The sequence below is a fragment of the Rhinopithecus bieti genome, unplaced genomic scaffold, assembly GCF_001698545.2.
Source record: "Rhinopithecus bieti isolate Rb0 unplaced genomic scaffold, ASM169854v2 scaffold_15296, whole genome shotgun sequence".
Classification (NCBI taxonomy): domain Eukaryota; kingdom Metazoa; phylum Chordata; class Mammalia; order Primates; family Cercopithecidae; genus Rhinopithecus; species Rhinopithecus bieti.
The window spans coordinates 1374654-1392801 of NW_016809075.1; the positions used below are offsets into that span (position 1 = coordinate 1374654).

General features: G+C 36.8%; 1 protein-coding gene across 19 annotated transcripts in view; it reads right to left on the bottom strand.

Annotated features, from left to right (window-relative positions):
• R3HDM1 (R3H domain containing 1) overlaps positions 1 to 18148 on the bottom strand; it is a 204174-nt gene that overhangs the window by 66435 nt on the left and 119591 nt on the right. For 10 of the 19 annotated variants that reach the window (XM_017888460.1, XM_017888462.1, XM_017888472.1 and 7 more), the window contains 3 exons: positions 14340 to 14488; positions 10445 to 10546; positions 8413 to 8721 (listed from right to left, as the gene is read on the bottom strand). In XM_017888460.1, the coding sequence (XP_017743949.1) occupies positions 8413 to 8721; positions 10445 to 10546; positions 14340 to 14488 (560 nt within the window). The remainder of the gene's footprint in view (positions 1 to 8412; positions 8722 to 10444; positions 10547 to 14339; positions 14489 to 18148) is intronic. The other 9 variants (XM_017888477.1, XM_017888481.1, XM_017888475.1 and 6 more) reach the window with 2 other exon arrangements.

Below are 18148 nucleotides of genomic sequence, written 5' to 3' on the forward strand. Positions count from 1 at the left end.
AAAAAAAAAAAAAAAAAAAATCCAAATGTCCAAAATCTGAAATACTCCAAAATCTTTAACTTTCTGAGTACCAACATGATGCCAAAAGCATCATGGCATGTCAGTACGCAAAAAGAAACTCTACACCTGACCTCATGTGACAGGTTACAGTCAAAACTTTGTCATGCATGAAGTTACTTAAAATATTGCTTATATTACCTTAAGGCTACGTGTATAAGATGTATATGAAACACAAACGAACTTGGTTTTAGATTTTGGGCCCTATCCCAAGATATCTCATTGCATATATGCAAATATTCCAAAAAAAAAAAAAAAAAAAATCTGAAACTTCTGGTCCCAGGCTTTTCAAATAAGGGAAACTCAACTACATATAATTTCACGAAACTTATTTTGCAATTCATATTGTTTCTGAGACATCTTTCTTTATCGAAACATATACAGCTAGCTCATTCAATTTAACTGCTGAAGAACATTCATTGTATAAACTATTTTATCCATTCCCACATTAATGCACAGTTATACTGGTTCCATTCTTTAATTTTTCTCATACAGTCATGTATCGCAAAGTGACATTTTGGTCAATGACAGATTGCATATATGATGGTGGCCCCCTAAGATTATAAAGAAGCTGAAAAATTCCTATCACCCAGTGATGTCATAGCATAATACATCACTCACATGTCTGTAGTCCTACTGCGCTAGCAGTTGTTTAAAAGTATAGCAGACAGTATATAACACTTGGTAATGATAATAAATGGCTATTATTGGTTTATGTATTTACTATATTTTTAACTATTATTTTAGAATGTAGTCCTTCTGGGCTGGGTGTGGCAGCCCACACCTGTAATCCTAGCCCTTTGGGAGGCTGACGCGGGAGGATCACTTGAGCCAAGGAGTTCAAGATCTGGCTGGGCCACACAGTGAGACCCTATCACTACTGAAAATTAAAAAAATAGCTAGGTGTGGTGGCGCATGCGCCTGTAGTCCTGGATACTCGGAGGCTGAGGCTGGGGATTACTTGAGCCCAGGAGGTCACAGCTGCAAGTGAGCAGTGGTTGCACCACTGCACTCCAGCCTGAGTGACAGTGGTAAGAGCCTGTCTTAAAAAGAATGTAGTCCTGCTACTCAATAAAAACTACAAAACAGATTCACGGCCGGAGGCAGGGGCTCACACCTGTAATCCTAGCACTTTGGGGTGGATCACTTGAGCTCAGGAGTTCGAGACCAGCCTGGGCAACATGGTGAAACCCTGTCTCTACAAAAAATACAAAAATTAGCCAGGTGTGATGCGCGTGTCTGTAGACCCAGCTACTTGGGGGGCTGAGGTGGGAGAACTGCTTGAATCTGGGAGAATGAGGCTTCAGTGAGCCAAGATCGTGCCATTGCATTCCAGCCTGGGTGACAAAGTGAGACCCTGTCTCAAAAAACAAAAAACAAAACAAAACCCAAACCAAACACACCACACACACACAGACTCAGGTATGTCTTTCAGGAGGTATTTCAGAAGAAGGCATTGTTATCATAGGAGATGACAGCTCCACGTGTGTTACTGCCTCTGAAGACTTTCTAGAGGGACAAGATGTGGAGGTGGAAGACAATGATGCTGATGATCCTGAACTGCGTAGGCCTAGGCTAATATGCATGTCTGCATCTTGGTTTTAATTAAAAAAAATTAAAAGAAAGAAAATTTAAAATTCATAAAAGCTTTAGAATAAGGATACAAAGAAAATATTTCTGTATAGCTGTACAATGTATTTGTATTTTAAGCTAAGTTTTATTACATAAAATAAAAAAGTGAAAAGAATTAAAACGTTTATAAAGTTACTGTAAGCTAAGGTTAGTTTATTATTGAAGAAAGAAAAATGTATTAGGTAAATTAAGTGTAGCCTAAGTGAAGAGTGTTTATGAAGTCTACAGTAGTAAAATGTCCCAAGCCATCACATTCACTCACCACTCACTGACTCACCTAGAACAACTTACAGTCCTGCAAGCTGCATACATGGTTAACTGCACTATATCAGTGTACTATTTAAAAAAATCTTTTGACCGGGTGCAGTTGCTCACGCCTGTTAATCCCAGCACTTCTGGAGGCTGAGGCAGGCAGATCATGAGGTCAGGAGTTTATCAGCCTGGCCAACAAAGTCAAACCCCGTCTCTCCCAAAGATACAAAAAGTTAGCCGGGCGTTGTGGCACATGCCTTGTAGTCTCAGCTACTCAGGGGCTGAGGCAGGAGAATCACTTGAACCAGGGAGGCGGAGGTTGTGGTGAGCTGAGGTCTTACCACTGAACTCCAGTCTGGCGGCAGAGCAAGACTCCGTCTCAAAAAAAAAAAAAAAAAAAAAAACCAAAACCAAAAAACTTTTATATCGTATTTTTACCGTACCTTTTTGGTTTACATATGTTTAGATACACAAATACTTATCATTGTGATATAATTGCCTACAGTATTTAGTACAGTAACATGTTGTATAGGTTTGTAGCTCATAGGCTATACCATATAACCTAGGTGTGTAGAGGGCTACACCATCTAGGTGTGTGTAAATACACTTTGTGACATTCACACAATGACAAAACCCACTAGAGATGCATTTCTCAGAAAGTATCTCTATCATTAAATGATGCATGACCATATTTCTAATGCAAATTAAAATGCCATCAAGACTATCTTGATTTAGTTTTCCTTTCAGAGCTATTACTATTAGTTATGAAGTTCTCTTAATCTGACCTTGTTTGGGGTGAAGAATAAACACCTAATCCGGTAGTAAAGAAGTATGTGGGTAAGTTAACTTTAACAGTGTCATGGGCTCGCTCACATTCTGCTCTTCTGATTGGGTTATTTGTAAAAAGAACAGAGATCTGTGGCGATCTTAAAGAGTGCTCACCTTATCTGAAAACCAGCCAGGTGTAACATTCCTAGGTTAGTTTTTAGCCAAGAATCTCTCAAGTTTACTGTAGATCTCCTGTCTTTGAAGCATTAAAATAGACACAATACATACAGGATCCCTTAACTGTTCCTGGAGGTATCAGATAGTAATCTAAATCCTGAGTTTAGGTATTTTCCTTTAATTAAAGAAGATATCTTTTTTTATTTGGCTGGTTTTGGATTTGGCTGGAGTGAAGTGGTGCAATCTCAGTTTACTGCAACCTCCAATTTCCAGGTTCAAGCAATTCTCCTGCCTCAGTCTCCTGAGTAGCTGGGATTACAGGTGTCTGCCACCACACCTGGCTATGTTTTTTTTTTTTTGGTATTTTTAGTAGAGATGGGGTTTCACCATATTGGCCAGGCTGGTTTCGAACTCCTGACCTCAAGTGATCCGCACATCTTGGCCTCCCAAAGTGCTAGGATTACAGGCTTGAGCCACTGTGCCTGGCTAGTACCTCTCTCTTTTTAAAATTGAGATGGAGTCTCGCTCTGTGTCCCAGAAGTGCAGTGGCACGATCTCAGCTCACTGCAACCTCTGCCACCCGGGTCCAAGCAATTCTCGTGCCTCAGCCTCCCAAGGTAGCTGGGATTATAGGTGCCCGCCACCACGCCCGGCTAATTTTTTTTGTATTTTTAGTAGAGATGGGGTTTCGCCATATTGGTCAGGCTGGTCTCGAACTCCTGACCTCAAGTGATCTGCCTGCCTCAGCCTCCCAAAGTGTTGGGATTACAGGCGTGAGCCACTGTGCCCGGCTGCCAATATCTCTTTTAAGGCAAAAATTATTAACACTATTTTTGGTATATAATATATAGAGATGCAATGTATATGGCAACAACAGCAATAGGATGGAGAATGTAAATGGAATTACACTGTCATAAGGCTGCTACATTTTACTTGAAATTTCAATATTAACTTGAAGTAGATTTTGATAAGGTAAAGGGAGGTAAAGGTATATAACACAGTCCCTAGAAAAACAAACACATTCAGAAAATTCAAGGGGATGTACCTAAAAAGACAATACTAAAGAAAGTGAACTGAAGTGCTCACTTTGGCAGCACATATAATAAAATTGGAACAATACAGAGAAGATTAGCATGGACACTGCACGAGGATGACACGGAAATTCGTAAAGTATTCAATATTATTTTTAAAAAGTTCAAATAATATAAAATGCAGGAAAGTAGAATAAAATACAGATAGGGCAAATAAAAAAAATAACAATGTGGCATACCTGAATCTAACTATGTCAAAAATACATTAAATTTAAAGGGTCTAATGACAAATCATTGTATAAAGAGGCAGAACCCAACTAATAACCATAAATAAAAGACACTTTAAATATAGGGGTTGCAAGTAAGGTAGAAAAAGACATACCATTTAAATGTTACTCAAAAGAATGACACTATAATGTCAGATAAAATAGGTTTCAAGAAATACTATTAGAGACAGAGAAAAACATTATGTATAAGTCAATATATCAGGAAGATACGATAAATATAAATTGCTTAATATAGCTTCAAATACTATAAAAATCTGATAGAACTTAAAAGGGAAATAGACAAATCCCAAAACAATAGAATATGAAATCAATGATGACCAGAATAAATGAAAAAACACCCCATGCTCATTTAAGACTGGAAAATTTAATAGTTAGTATGGCAATAATATCAAAGAGATCTACATATTCCATGCAATACCTATCAACACTCCAATGGTCTTTTTTTGCAAAAACAGAAAAGCCCATTCTCAAATTCATATGGAACCGCAAGGAGCCTGAATACTAAAAACAATTTTGAAGAAGAACAGAGTAGGAGTCCTCACTCTTTCCATTTTTAAAAGTTACTACAAAGCCACAGCAATGAAAACAATGTAGTACTGGCAAAAGGATAGAAATACATAATGTGGTAAAAGTGAAAGCCCAGGAAAAAACCCTTACATTTATGGTCAATGGATATTTGACAAGGATTCCAAGGTTATTTAATGGGGAAAGAAAAGTATCTTCAACAAATAATGCTAGAATAACCAGATATATACTTGAAAAAGAATAAAGATGAACTCTTGCCTCACACCATATTCAAAAATTAACTTACAATGGATAAATGACCTAGGAGCTAAAAACAAAGCACTTAAAAGACAGGACTACACTTTCGTGACCTTTGTTTTGGCAACAAATTCTTAGATATGACACCACAAGCACGAGAAATAAAAGAAAAAATGGATAAAGTGAACTTTACCAAAATTAAAAAACTTTTATCCATCAAAGAACATTATTAAGAAACTAAAAAGACAATTTTACAGAATGAGTGAAAATAATTGCATATCACTTATCTGACAAGGGTCTAGTATCCAGAATACATAAAGAGCTCTTAGCTCAATAATAAAAAGACAAATATATATATATATATACACACACATACACACACATACATTTAATACATATACACACATACTCCAAAAAACTGAAAACAGATATTAAAAAAATACAGGTACCCACATATTCAAAACAGCACTATTTACAGAAACAAAAGATGAAAACATTCCAAATTTCAGCCAGGTGTGGTGGCTCATGCCTGTATCCCAGCACTTTGGGAGGCTGAGGTGGGCGGATCACTTGAGGTCAGGAGTTCCAGACCAGCCTGGTTAAAATGGTGAAACACCGTCTCTACCAAAAATACAAAAACTAGCTGGGTGTGGTGGCTCATGCCTGTAAGCCCAGCTACTCAGGAGGCTGAGGCAGGAGAATTGCAGGTGAACCTGGCAGGTGGAGGTTGCAGTGAGCCGAGATCACACCACTGCATTCCAGCCTGGGCAACAAAGAGAGACTCTATCTCAAAATAAATAAATAAATAAACAAAAAAGAAAGAAAGAGAAAGAAAGAAAGAGAAGGAAGGAAGGAAGGAAGGGAGGGAGGGAGGGAGGGAGGAAGGGAGGAAGGGAGGAAGGGAGGAAGGAAGGAAGGAAGGAAGGAAGGAAGGAAGGAAGGAAAGAAAGAGAAAGAAAGAAAAGAAAACATTCCAAATTTCAATTAATGGATAAAAAAGTAAAGTATGAATAGTGTGAACAGATTTTTAAGTATGAATACATTTTAAGTATGAATAGTGTGCCACTGTGTGTGTGTGTGTGTGTGCGCGCGCGCGCGCACATGCGCACAGGCCTAAGCTACAATGTGGCGCAGGCCTAAGCTACAACTTTGCAAATATTATGTTAAGTGAATTAAGTCAGACACAAAAGGTAACAGGTCACCTGATTCCATTAATATGAAGTATTCAGAATAGGTAAATCCACAGGAGACAGAAGAAGATTGGTGGTTGCCAGAGGCTGGGAAATGGGGAAGTAGCAACTGCTAACAGGTAGGGGGTTTCCTTTTGGAGTGATGAAAATGTTTTGGAACCAAACAGAAGTGGTGGTTGTACAGCACTGTGAATATGAACTAAATGCAACTAAAATGTTCACATAAAAATGGTTAAATGATTAATTTTATATTATGTGAATAAAAAAAATCAAAATGCCCTGCCCCACAAAAAAATCCTGAACAAAAAAACACATAACACTAAAATATTACAACACAAATTCTCAGCTCACTGCAACCTCTGCCTACCGGGTTCAAATAATTCTCCTGCCTCACGCTCATGAGTAGCTAGGATTACAGGTGCACACCAGCATGCCCAGTTAATTTTTGTATTTTTATTAGAGATGGGGTTTCACCATGTTGGCAAAGTTGGTCTCAAACTCCTGACCTCAAGTGATCTGCCCATCTTGGCCTCCCAAAGTGCTGGGATTACAGACATAAGCTACCGTGTCCGGCTCAAAACACTGAAATCTTAAAGAGTGAGCTCTCTGACCACATATAATTAAAATAGCAATCAATAACGAAAGGTATTTAGAAAGCCCCTAAATATTTGGAAATTAAATAACATACTTCTAAGTAAGTCATGGGTCATAAAAAGTCCTCCTAAAAGACAAAACATTTTAAACTAAATAATAACTAACATACTACATATCCAAATTTGTGGCTAGCACCAAAATGTTGCTTAGAAATTTGCAGCATTTAAAAAAAAAGAGAAAAGAAATTTATAGCATTAAAACTTCTATTAGAAAGAAGAAAATCTAAAATCGCTGAAAATAAGATCATAAAAATTAACGAAACTTTCTTTCTTTTTGAGATGGAGTCTCGCTCTGTTACCCAGGCTGGAGTGCAGTGGCTCAATCTCGGCTCATTGCAACCTTCACGTCCTGGGTTCAAGTGATTCTCCTGCCTCAGCCTCCCCAGTAGCTGGGATTACAGGCGTGCACCACCACACCTGGCTAACTTTTGTATTTTCAGTAGAAAAAGGGTTTTGCCATGTTGGCCAGGCTGGTCATTAACTCCTGATCTCAAGTGATCCACCTGCCTCAGCCTCCCAGAGGGCTGGGATTGCAAGCGTGAGCCACCACGTCCGGCCTGTTTTTTTTTTTTTTTAAGAACATCAAAAGAATTGATAAACCATCTGGCTAAATTAATAAACAAAAACGAGAGTGTAAAATTACCATATCAAGAAATAAAATAAAAAGGGAACACCACTAAGATCCTAAAGATATTAAAAGCATAAAGGGATATTAAGAATAATTTTATGAAAACAAGTTTGAAACATGAAATGGACACAAATTATGACAATTAGTCCAAAGAGAAACAGAGAACTGGAATCCTTTTATATCTACTAAGAAATTAAATTTGCAATTTAAAAACCTTCCCTGCAAAAAATCTCCAGTTATAGATGAATTCATTGGTGAATTCTGGCAAACATGTGAGAAGAAGTAACATCAATCCTACACAAACACCTTTAGAAAATAAAGGAGGAGGGAACAATGCACAACTCATTTTAAGGCTAGTACCACCCGGAGAGTACAACCAAAAATACTATAAGCAAACTGCGGACCAATATCCTTCATGAACATAGATGCAAAAATCTTTAACAAATATTAGCAAACTGAATCCCACAACATATAAGGATAGTCTGTTTCAGAAATTAAAAGTCAGTTAAACATTCAAAAGTTTCGCCATATTGCCCAGGCTGGTCTCCAACTCCTAGGCTCAAGCCCAGCCTTGTGAGTCTGCCTCAGCCTCACAAAGTGCTGGGATTACAGGGCGTGAGCCACTGTGCCCAGCCTTACCATTTTATTTTTACAGTGGATTTACACTTCATTGTGTTTCCCCAGTGGATTTACACTTTATTGTGTTTCCCTTAGGTTAGTATTTTAGAAACCCATACCTCTCAGAAAAAAACCCTTAAAACTCACATACTTTACCAACCAGCTGGAGCATTTACCTGTCATATGGTTGCTTAGCACGTGTATGAAAATCTCCAGAGAAGGAAAGATGACTATATGCTTTGTTTATATACTCTGACAAATTCTCTTCATGAGAATTTAAAAACAAGTTCTTTGAAGTTAAAACTGATCTTAAGTGAGAGGTTTCCACAAGAAAGAAAAGGTTAAAAAGCAATATACCTGTGGTGATGGCTGCTGAATATATCCCTGCTGCTGGAGCACAGGCTGGCTGACAGGATGACCAGAGGCAGAATATCCAGCAGTAGGGACTGGCTGCCCAGGTGGTAGGGGAGGAGGAGGAGGAGGAGGTGGTGGTGGTGGCGGTGGAGGAGGATGTGGTGGAGGGGCTGCTGTCATGATATAACCAGACTGCTGTGGAGACTGAAGAACCACAGTGGACTGGAACATGGTAGCATGAGGGTCAGAACCATCAGTAGATGGCTGGCGAGCAAGACTCATGTGACTAAACTGAGACCCAAGGTTATCCTGCTAAAAAAGGAACAAGTCAACAATTAGTAAGCCTTCTACACATAGGCCAAACTTATCAAAGAAAAATACTTCCTATTTTTACATAAGGTACAGTAGTACATATTATGGAAATTATATATATCTACAACAGCAATAATGTAACAGAGGGAAGCTTCAAAAAAACTACAACTCTATTGTTGAATATTACAATGCTGTCATTACAAATTATTTAAAAAATGTATCTAATGGGGATGTACAGCATGCAGAAAAGAGTAGGGTACAACATTTCACATTAAAACGTGAAGACATTTATTTAAATGAAGGTGAAAGGAACATTAGAATGTAGAAGTGAAATTGGCCATGTTCATATTATATAATTAGTATTTTCTGAAAGGACTTCAAAGACCAAGCAAAGAGCAAGGTACTAATTAGTATTTGCTTTAAATTATCTCCCCTCTTCCTAGAAGGCAAAATTCAAATTCTATGCATTTTTGTATCCCTAACCATGAAAATTACTTGTAGAAATTAAAACATAAAATCCAACTACACAGTCCTTTCTCTAATCTCTCAAAAATAATTTGGCCATACATTCCATTCTTCCCTTGTGTTTTTCAGTCTGTTCTGGAAGTCAGATAATTTGACAAATGTAATTCAAATGACAGTTTCCTACGCTTTTGCTAAATGGTGCCCTACCAAGACAAGGGTTATGATTTATGTGCTATCTGACAAACATTTCTCTAACTCAACAGGATAAGGACCAGCTCTTATTGTTCCAGAAAAATATAACTGAAATGATGATATAGGGTTAAAATGCTCCCTATTCCCAAGAAACCACAGACTGGCAACAAAATATACCACATTTTGTTAAAAGGTCAACACAAAATTGTGGCAATTGAGTCATCAGATGAAAGCTGACATGTCTGCAGTTTCTAGATCTACTGGATTTTCCAAAGAAAATTAAGGCTATGGAGAAGATAAAGGACTGAAAGGAGACGCCTGATTTAATGATTGAAAATATATGGTTTTTCTCTTCCCAAATAGTCACTATGACATACTCTAGCACTATTAGCCTAACTTAGTGAATGCTTTCAAAAAGAAAAAAATGTACCTATGAACTGTAATTTCCATGTTATATTATCAAATATTGTTAATAGAAGTACCATAACTGTATACCACTCTCAAAGTCACCTTGGAAAAAAGTCATTTTCTTATTCCAATAAAAATTGGGGGCATACTTTGGATTGAAGAAAGTATCATTACTTTACAGTCACAGACTAAATATCCAGAAATCTTCTTAGAAAATACACTTAGAAGTCCTCTGTAGCTGTAAGCTACAACTCACCCTAAGAACTGGTACTGAGTCTACTGGACCTTCAGTGTTGGTGAGAAAATAACAATGCCTAAACCCAGATGAAAGCTACCATCCCAGGACAGCACAGATCCCGCACTGGTCTCAATGAGAAAGTTGCTGAAACGTATTAGGACTAGAATAATCAACCTGAAAATTCTTTCATTATGAAAAAGCAGGAAAAGATTAAACAATCACCATAATAAGCCACTATAACCAATATCTTATGGAACAGAATAAATTATTTCTAGTATGAATTAGAAATACTTTTTTAGATACATATGTAGACCTGACTCAAAAAATCACAAAAGATCATATTACATTAATGACACTCTTGAGCATTCATCACACATCCACCCACAGAAACAACGCAGGAGGTGAATAGAGATATAGTACCACGGAGTATTGCTGGGTGGGTGAGACTGGCAGGAGCGGGGATGGGTAAGGGGCTGTAGAGTACTGAACAGGCTGTGAAGAGGACTGCAGAGGACGAACAGGCTAAAGAATAACAGGTTGGCAAACAATGTTAATGTCAGAATAAAACGTTAGAAGAATTGCATAAAATGGAAATTTACACTTTTTTGGCAATAGCTTTAACTACATTTATAAAGTCATTTAAAATATAACAACATAGGAAACAACAAAAACAATACAAAGTGAAGAAACTCTAATACAGTAAAAGTTTCAAAACATGTATGCCTGAATTTATTACATAATTAGGAGGATAATTTTTTGCAATAAAATATTTCTTTATTATAGATTAATGGGAACAGGTGATTTAGGCATTTTGAATCCTATTATTTAACCAAGACCCCTGAGTTAAGTCAGTCAAAGCAAAACTACTTCTCATTAGTTCCTGGTTTTATGAAAGGGCTGCCCTATTTTGCAGTATAACACTAAATTATAAACGAAACACTTCATTCTTACTATCAGACAGCAATAACTTACACAATAACTGTCACAATTACCCTACTGATAAGGCAAAATTAAGCAGTCTTTTGGGACCAAAGCCCCTAACTTTTAGCAATTTTATAAGAAAAATGCACTGGGTAAAAAAATATAGTGGGAACTATTAAGAATGATAGCCTAAGGAACAACACACATATACATATAGACACATGCACACACACACACACAAACACATCTCTTTTATATAAGGAAGATAAACACTTCCTTTGTAATTAAACACATTTCTATTAAGATAGTACACATTAGGAGCTGAGAAACTAGTTACTTAAAATCTCTGGCCGTTAATGAAATATTCCTGAGTTTCAGGAAAAAAAGGTTTTATGTTTCCCGGGGCACTCAAAACAGGTGTTATTTTTTAAAAAAAGTTGTAATCACTTTTCAATCTTGGGAATACAGCTGGTCATCTACTAACTAAAATTGGCATCTGTTTAATTTTCTCATATTTATACTGTTTATTACAAAAAAGGTAATATACATATTGGGTAAAGACTACAGCAACTCACTTTACAGAAGGCAATCAGACTAAGGTAAATTAAGTGACTTGTAGACAGTCACATAAGCAAGTAGATGAGGAACCTAGGGAATCTTACTTGATGAAAACTCTTAGTTAAAATGTATATTCATGCATCTCCTTCTGAACAATATCTCTGAAGACAATACTTTAAAAATGTTAGATAAACTAATGGAACTAAGATTGTTCAGGCAATAATTTAAATAGAGAACTTCTACGTCAACTAAGATAGACATTGTTTGTCTATAACATGAGAGATAATAGATAATGATTTGAGTTGCACTTTTACCACAAAATCAACACAATGGTTTCTAAAAAACAAAGGCTTAGATAAACTTAAAGCAAAAAAACTATAATTAAAGCATTAAAAAACTCTTTCAGTAAAAGCTGAAAGATCCATAAAGTAGCATCTGGTTCCTCACAAAACTCATGGCTAGAAATAAGTAAGCTTCTTAACGGATGACAGTACATATTATACTACATGAGGTGCAATAGCTTTAGAACTTACTAGAACAGGCTACTTGATGTGTTATTAAGTCAGATAACCATTAAGACATAACTTTCAGATGACCTGACCTCCTATGTAATTGTCAGATGAAACAAAAGTTTTAGTCAGCTGCGGGATTAAGGAAAGTACTAAGAGCACCAAGGGTATGAATTCATGTCTTCCTGAGTTTCAGAGAGTAATGAAAAAAACTGTGAAAGTGAAATTCTGACACCATTTAGAGAAGAAAAAGTCTTAGCACATCCTTTTCCTACTTGAATTGCAATTGGCTGCAAAACAACAGGTTTTATGTTACGTCCAAGAAAAGTAGCTCTTCTGAAGGCTTTGGAAATCATAGCATTATTTTGTTTGGTTATTTGAAATCTCACTGATGAATTATTTCAGATTGTGCAAAAGATATTTATTTAGAATCACTTGTTCTTTGAGTCTCTGTTTCTGGAACTGATGATGCGTTACCTGAAACACTTGGAGCAATGCTAGAAAAATAAGTTATGAAATTTGGTGAATATCCCAAGAATTCAAATTATAGCTTATTAAAGCATCTGTTTGTAAATTAGGTGGCCTACATCTTCATTTAGAACTGTCTCTTATAACTAAATCAGACAAAGTTCTAAGAGATAATAATCTGAAAAGATAAATCCCAGAGCTTTTTAAAGTTGCCAGATTAACATGATTTCCACTGAAATTTAAATAAAAATGAAACCAAATGAAAATTAGTGCTTTAAAGCTCCTGGTGAAATACATGGCACTGCAAAGCCAACTACATGACAGCATAATAAAGAGGAAACTCTTTGGGACCAAGCTGACTGAAGCCGAGACAGAGAAACCCAGGGAAGAAGTTTTATGCAAGCTCAGTGTATGTAACCAAACGGGATTGGGAAGGGAATATGGGAGTCTGTGGAAATAGTTTCAGGCAATCTCTTCTACATACATTAACTGATTTGTAAGGTCTTAGAAGTGTAGCCAAAGTCTGTAAGTTCTTCTTCTTTTAAAAAAGCTGCCTTGCCCAGTATTAAGAATCTTAATTGCCAGAAGTACAATTATTTTTTATGACTTTCACACCATGAAATAATATAATGAAACTTGTATGTTCTTCAACTCAGGAATACAAATGATATCATTTGTGAGCAAAATTAATGAAATTTCTCCAGTTCAAGTTTGTCATCATACTTCTTCTTCTTCTTTTTTTAAGGGATACTCACTTATTTATTTAATTATTTTTTTGAGACAGAGTCTCGCTCTGTTACCCAGGCTGGTGTGCAATGGCCTGATCTTGGCTTACTGCAACCTTCCAGGTTCAAGTGATTCTTCTGCCTCAGCCTCCCGAGTAGCTGGGACTATAGGGGCACACCACCACACCTGACTAATTTTTGTATTTTTAGGAGAGATGGGGGTTTCACCGTTTGGGCCAGGCTGGGCTCGAACTCCTGACCTCAGGTGATCCGCCTGCCTCGGCCTCCCAAAGTGCTGGCATTACAGGCATGAGCCACTGGGCCTGGCCCATCATACTTCTTTCATACAAAATCACTCTGCATGTTTTCATCAATGAAATATTTAGAGTCTTGCAGGGAAAAAGAGATATAACTACATAAACTTTGATACGTTAAACAACCTTTAAAAGTTAGAATAAACCGGGCGCAGTAGCTCACGCCTGTAATCCCACTACACTCCAGCCTGGGCCAAAAAAAAAAAAACAGTTAAAAATAAGAGTTCATACTGGTATAATCAAGTTACCCAAAGATGGATATTACATCTTTAGGGGAAAAAGACCAAATGTGAAATGAATGTGTAAATTCTAAACATTTTTACAAACTCAAAATATTATTGAGAGTACTTTTGGGAATTCTAACTCAGAATCGCTTTGTCTTTCATAGGGTAGGTAGAATGGATGAAGAGTATCTTGTAGAACCTGAGCAGCCTATCTCAGTTTCTTCTAACTGCTTAATCTGTAGAATCTTAAAACAACTCACTTTGTTCACTGGGCCAATGAACAATCTCAGTTTTGTTTTTATTCCTCCTGTTGTCCATTTCTTGCTGTTGTCAAATAGGGATAAAATACTCACCAGACAGGCTCGTAAGATTAAAACAATTCTCTTCTTTCCCACATATTTTCAGTATTTATCAGGGGAAAAGTCTTTGAAGTTCTCTCTCTTTTCCTATGAGTAGTGAGTGGAATATCACTGGTGGCAGAATATTAAACTTCTAAGAGATACTTACTTGGGCTATCTCAATTTTAATTAGCCAATTTAGTCCCAAATATGTAAAGGCTAGTCAACTTAGCATTATGTAATCGTGGATATGTGCACCTGTGAGAAAATCTGATTAGCTGCTGGTTGTTGAGGTGGGGCTGGCAGAGGTGGCTGTGGAGGTCCAGGCACTTGGGGTCTAACTGGTTGTTGAGTCATAGGAGGATTATACACAACTGGACTCCCATCTGGGTTTATGAAGGGCTGACCTGAAAAATTTAAAAAGAAGGAAAAAAAACCAACTTAGAATACAGATGGAAAATAGGTCCTTTTACTAACAATTTACAAAGCATATCCAAAATCCTTTAACCACAATTGAAAAAAAACCCTAATATTTTGAAAACAGAAGTTTCCTTAGCTTGGGAAATGCTTGAATTGATATGAGGCTATCAATAGTCTTTATTTCCCTCACTTAAATATTCAAATGTTTTACTGCATTTCTTATTATGGGGTACTGGCCCAGACCGCTAGTGAGCTTAATTAAATTAATTTATTATTATTTTCTTAGACGGAGTCTCCCTCTGTTGCCCAGACTGGAGTACAGTGGCACAATCTCACCTCAGGGCAACCTCTGCCTCTTGGGTTCAAATGATTCTCCTGCCTCAGCCTCCCGAGTAGCTGGGATTACAGGCATGTGACACCACACATGGCTAATTTTTGTATTTTTAGTAGAGATGGGGTTTCACCATGCTGGCCAGGCTGGTCTCAAACTCCTGATCTCAGGTGATCTGTCTGCCTTGGCCTCCCAAAGTAACCCCAGCCTTATTTCATAATATGTGGTATTTTCTGAAAAACTCTGAATTATGCAACACATTTAGCCTAAGAAATTCAGTCACAGGATTGGGGTCCTATAAGGCTATATTTCAGTTCAAAGAGAAAACACTTGACTTCAAGATATTGGAAAGTTATTCATTAGTTTTATTAGGAGGTAGGAAATACCTAATTTTGAGGCCACATTACATATATTTCACAAATAAGATTAGAACTGGATGAAAAACTAAAATGATTAATAGCTTCATGCTTCAAATTGTAATCTTGATGGTACTGTCCTTATTTTACAACTTTTTTTTTTTTTTGAGACAGTCTCACTCTGTTGCCAAGCCCAGGCTGGAGTGTAGTGGCATGAGCTCAGTTCACTGCAACCTCAGCTTCCCCTGGGTTCAAGCAATTCTCCTGCCTCAGCCTCCAGACTGGCTGGGATTATAGGCACCTGCTACCACGTCGGGCTAATTTTTATATTTTTAGTAGAGATGGGGTTTCACCATGTTGGCCAAGCTGGTCTCGAACTGCTGACCTCACGTGATCCACCCTCCTTGGTCTCCTAAAATGCTGGGATTACAGGTGTGAGCCACTGCACCCAGCTTCTCTACACATATATTCTAAACAACTTTTCCTTATTACAAAAAGTAACATTTCTATTTTAAGAAAATAACAAAGAGACAAAAAAGAAAATAAATTCCCCATAATCTCTGTGTGTGTATGTGTGTGTGTGTGTATGTGTGTGTGATTTCACTTTTAGGTTCAGGGGCATATGTGCAGGTGTTATACAGGTAAACTTGTGTTATGGTGGTTTATCATACGAATTATTTTGTCACCCTTTAGTTGTTTTTCCTGATCCTCTCCTTCCTCCCACCCTCCACCCTCTGATATGCCCCAGTGTGTACTGTTTCACTTATGTGTTCACATATTCTCAGCATTTAGCTCCCACTATTAAGTGAGAACGTGTGATATTTGGTTTTCTGTTCCTGCATTAGTTTGCTAAGGATAATGGCCTCCAGCTCCATCTGTGTTCCTGAGAAGGACATGATCTTGTTCTTTTTCATGGCTTCATAGTATTTAATAGAGTATATGCACCACATTTTCTTTATCCAGTCTATCCCTGATGGACATTTAGTTGATTCCGTGTCTTTGGTATTGTGGAATTCCCCATAATCATATTAACATATCAGATACTGTCTTCCAGACATTTTTTCAATAAATAGATTGAAAGATTAGTATTTTCTTTACTAAAATTGGATTGTTAAAAAAGAAACAAGAAAGGAGTGCACAAAATTAACGGTTCAATGACTATGAGTGAGAAAATACAGAGAAACACAGAAAAATTTGACTGAAGAAACAGTTTTTATTGTCTTAACATCTATTCTTCGCATAGGAATCCCTCTCCATTTTTTTTTTTTGAGGAAGACTTATGATATAAAATAATAATATTTGGGAGAGAAGACTAGTCTACAGCTATCAAGCAGAGAAAGTCCTCCAAAGTAAAATTATTTTAATCAATTAGTATACTGATAATTTGTGTAATAGTTATAGGTAACTAAAAACAAGTTGTCCTGGGTATTTGTTAACTACTAAATAATTTGGGAGGCCAGGGGCAGTGGCTCATGCCTGTAATCTCAGCACTCTGGGAGGCCGAGGCAGGCAGATCACGAAGTCAGGAGATCAAGACCATCCTGGCTAATACGGTGAAACCCTGTCTCTACTAAAAAATACAAAAAATTAGCCAGGCGTGGTGGCGGGCGCCTGTAGTCCTAGCTACTCAGGAGGCTGAGGCAGGAGAATGGTGTGAACCCAGGAGGTGGAGCTTGCAGTGAGCCGTAATGACATCACTGCACTCCAGCCTGGGCGACAGAGCAAGACTCCTTCTCAAAAAAAAATAAAAATAAATAAAAAAAAATAATAATAATTTGGTAATAAAAAATGGGTGGAGCAGATTTGGGTGAAGGCGGTCAAATCCAAATTAAGGGTCGCTTGAAAAAAGTTAATGTATTATAATACTGTTCTCAAAAACCAAAGAGATCACTTTTGGATTCATTTAAGTTAATAGTACAATTCAATTTCAGACCAATTAGTTTCTCACTCTATCCCTTCCTAAGCAAATGAATCTTTCATATTACCAAAACCATATTAATATGTTTTGAATGAAAATAATAGGAAAAGGTAAAATATTAAATCATCTTACACCTTGCTGGACAAAACAGGAAGGTTAGTAACATAATAACCTGAAGAATAAGAAGGTAATTACTAAGCAAAATTGAATTTCTGAAAATCAGTTATTTATGCTAATTTAATTCTTACAAGAGAACAAATGTTTGCCTACTTTATCTTAAAAAGAGATGTGAATAAAACCTGAAAGTAATGAGTCCCAAGCCATGATTTTTCCACTACAAACGAAAGGAAAGGTTCAGGAACACTTAGAGACCCTATACTCCCACTTGTATCTGCCTGTAAACTACCGCCATTATGATGACACCACATCAGCTAAATATATGAGATTTAAAGTTATTAAAAGATCAAGGAGAGTTTTCATTACCTTGCCAAATGACTGGGCTATGCCATCTTGAAGAGACCAAGATTTCCTGTGACCTTTTTAAAGATCATATTTTTTCTATACAAATCATTTTTACCTATTTACGTAGTGAACTGTACTATAACTGCAGTTTCTTCACCTCTCTGAGGTTCAGTTTCTTTATCTATAAATGATTCACTTACCTAACAAGGTTATAACATATTTAAAGCACCTAACAGAGCATACGGAAAAAGTAAATGCTAAAAAATGTAAATTACTATTAGCTAATTGCAAAGAATATGTACTGTCAATATTAATACATGAATCCCAATTTTCTTTTTTTTTAAATACCAATAAGATGTTTTTTAGCTTTTCCTCAGTAGGAAATCAACACATTCTGAAAGGTAATTATTTCTTCCCCCTCCATTATATAATGGAAAAAAACCCTGCTTATTCAGTCCTTCTTCATAAAATGCACTTGATTTTCCCAAGTATAAAATTGTTATATCATCCCAAAAAATCAATGTTGGTTAAAAAAAAAATTGTTATATCAAACAAAGCTCTTTTTTTTTTTTTTTTTTTT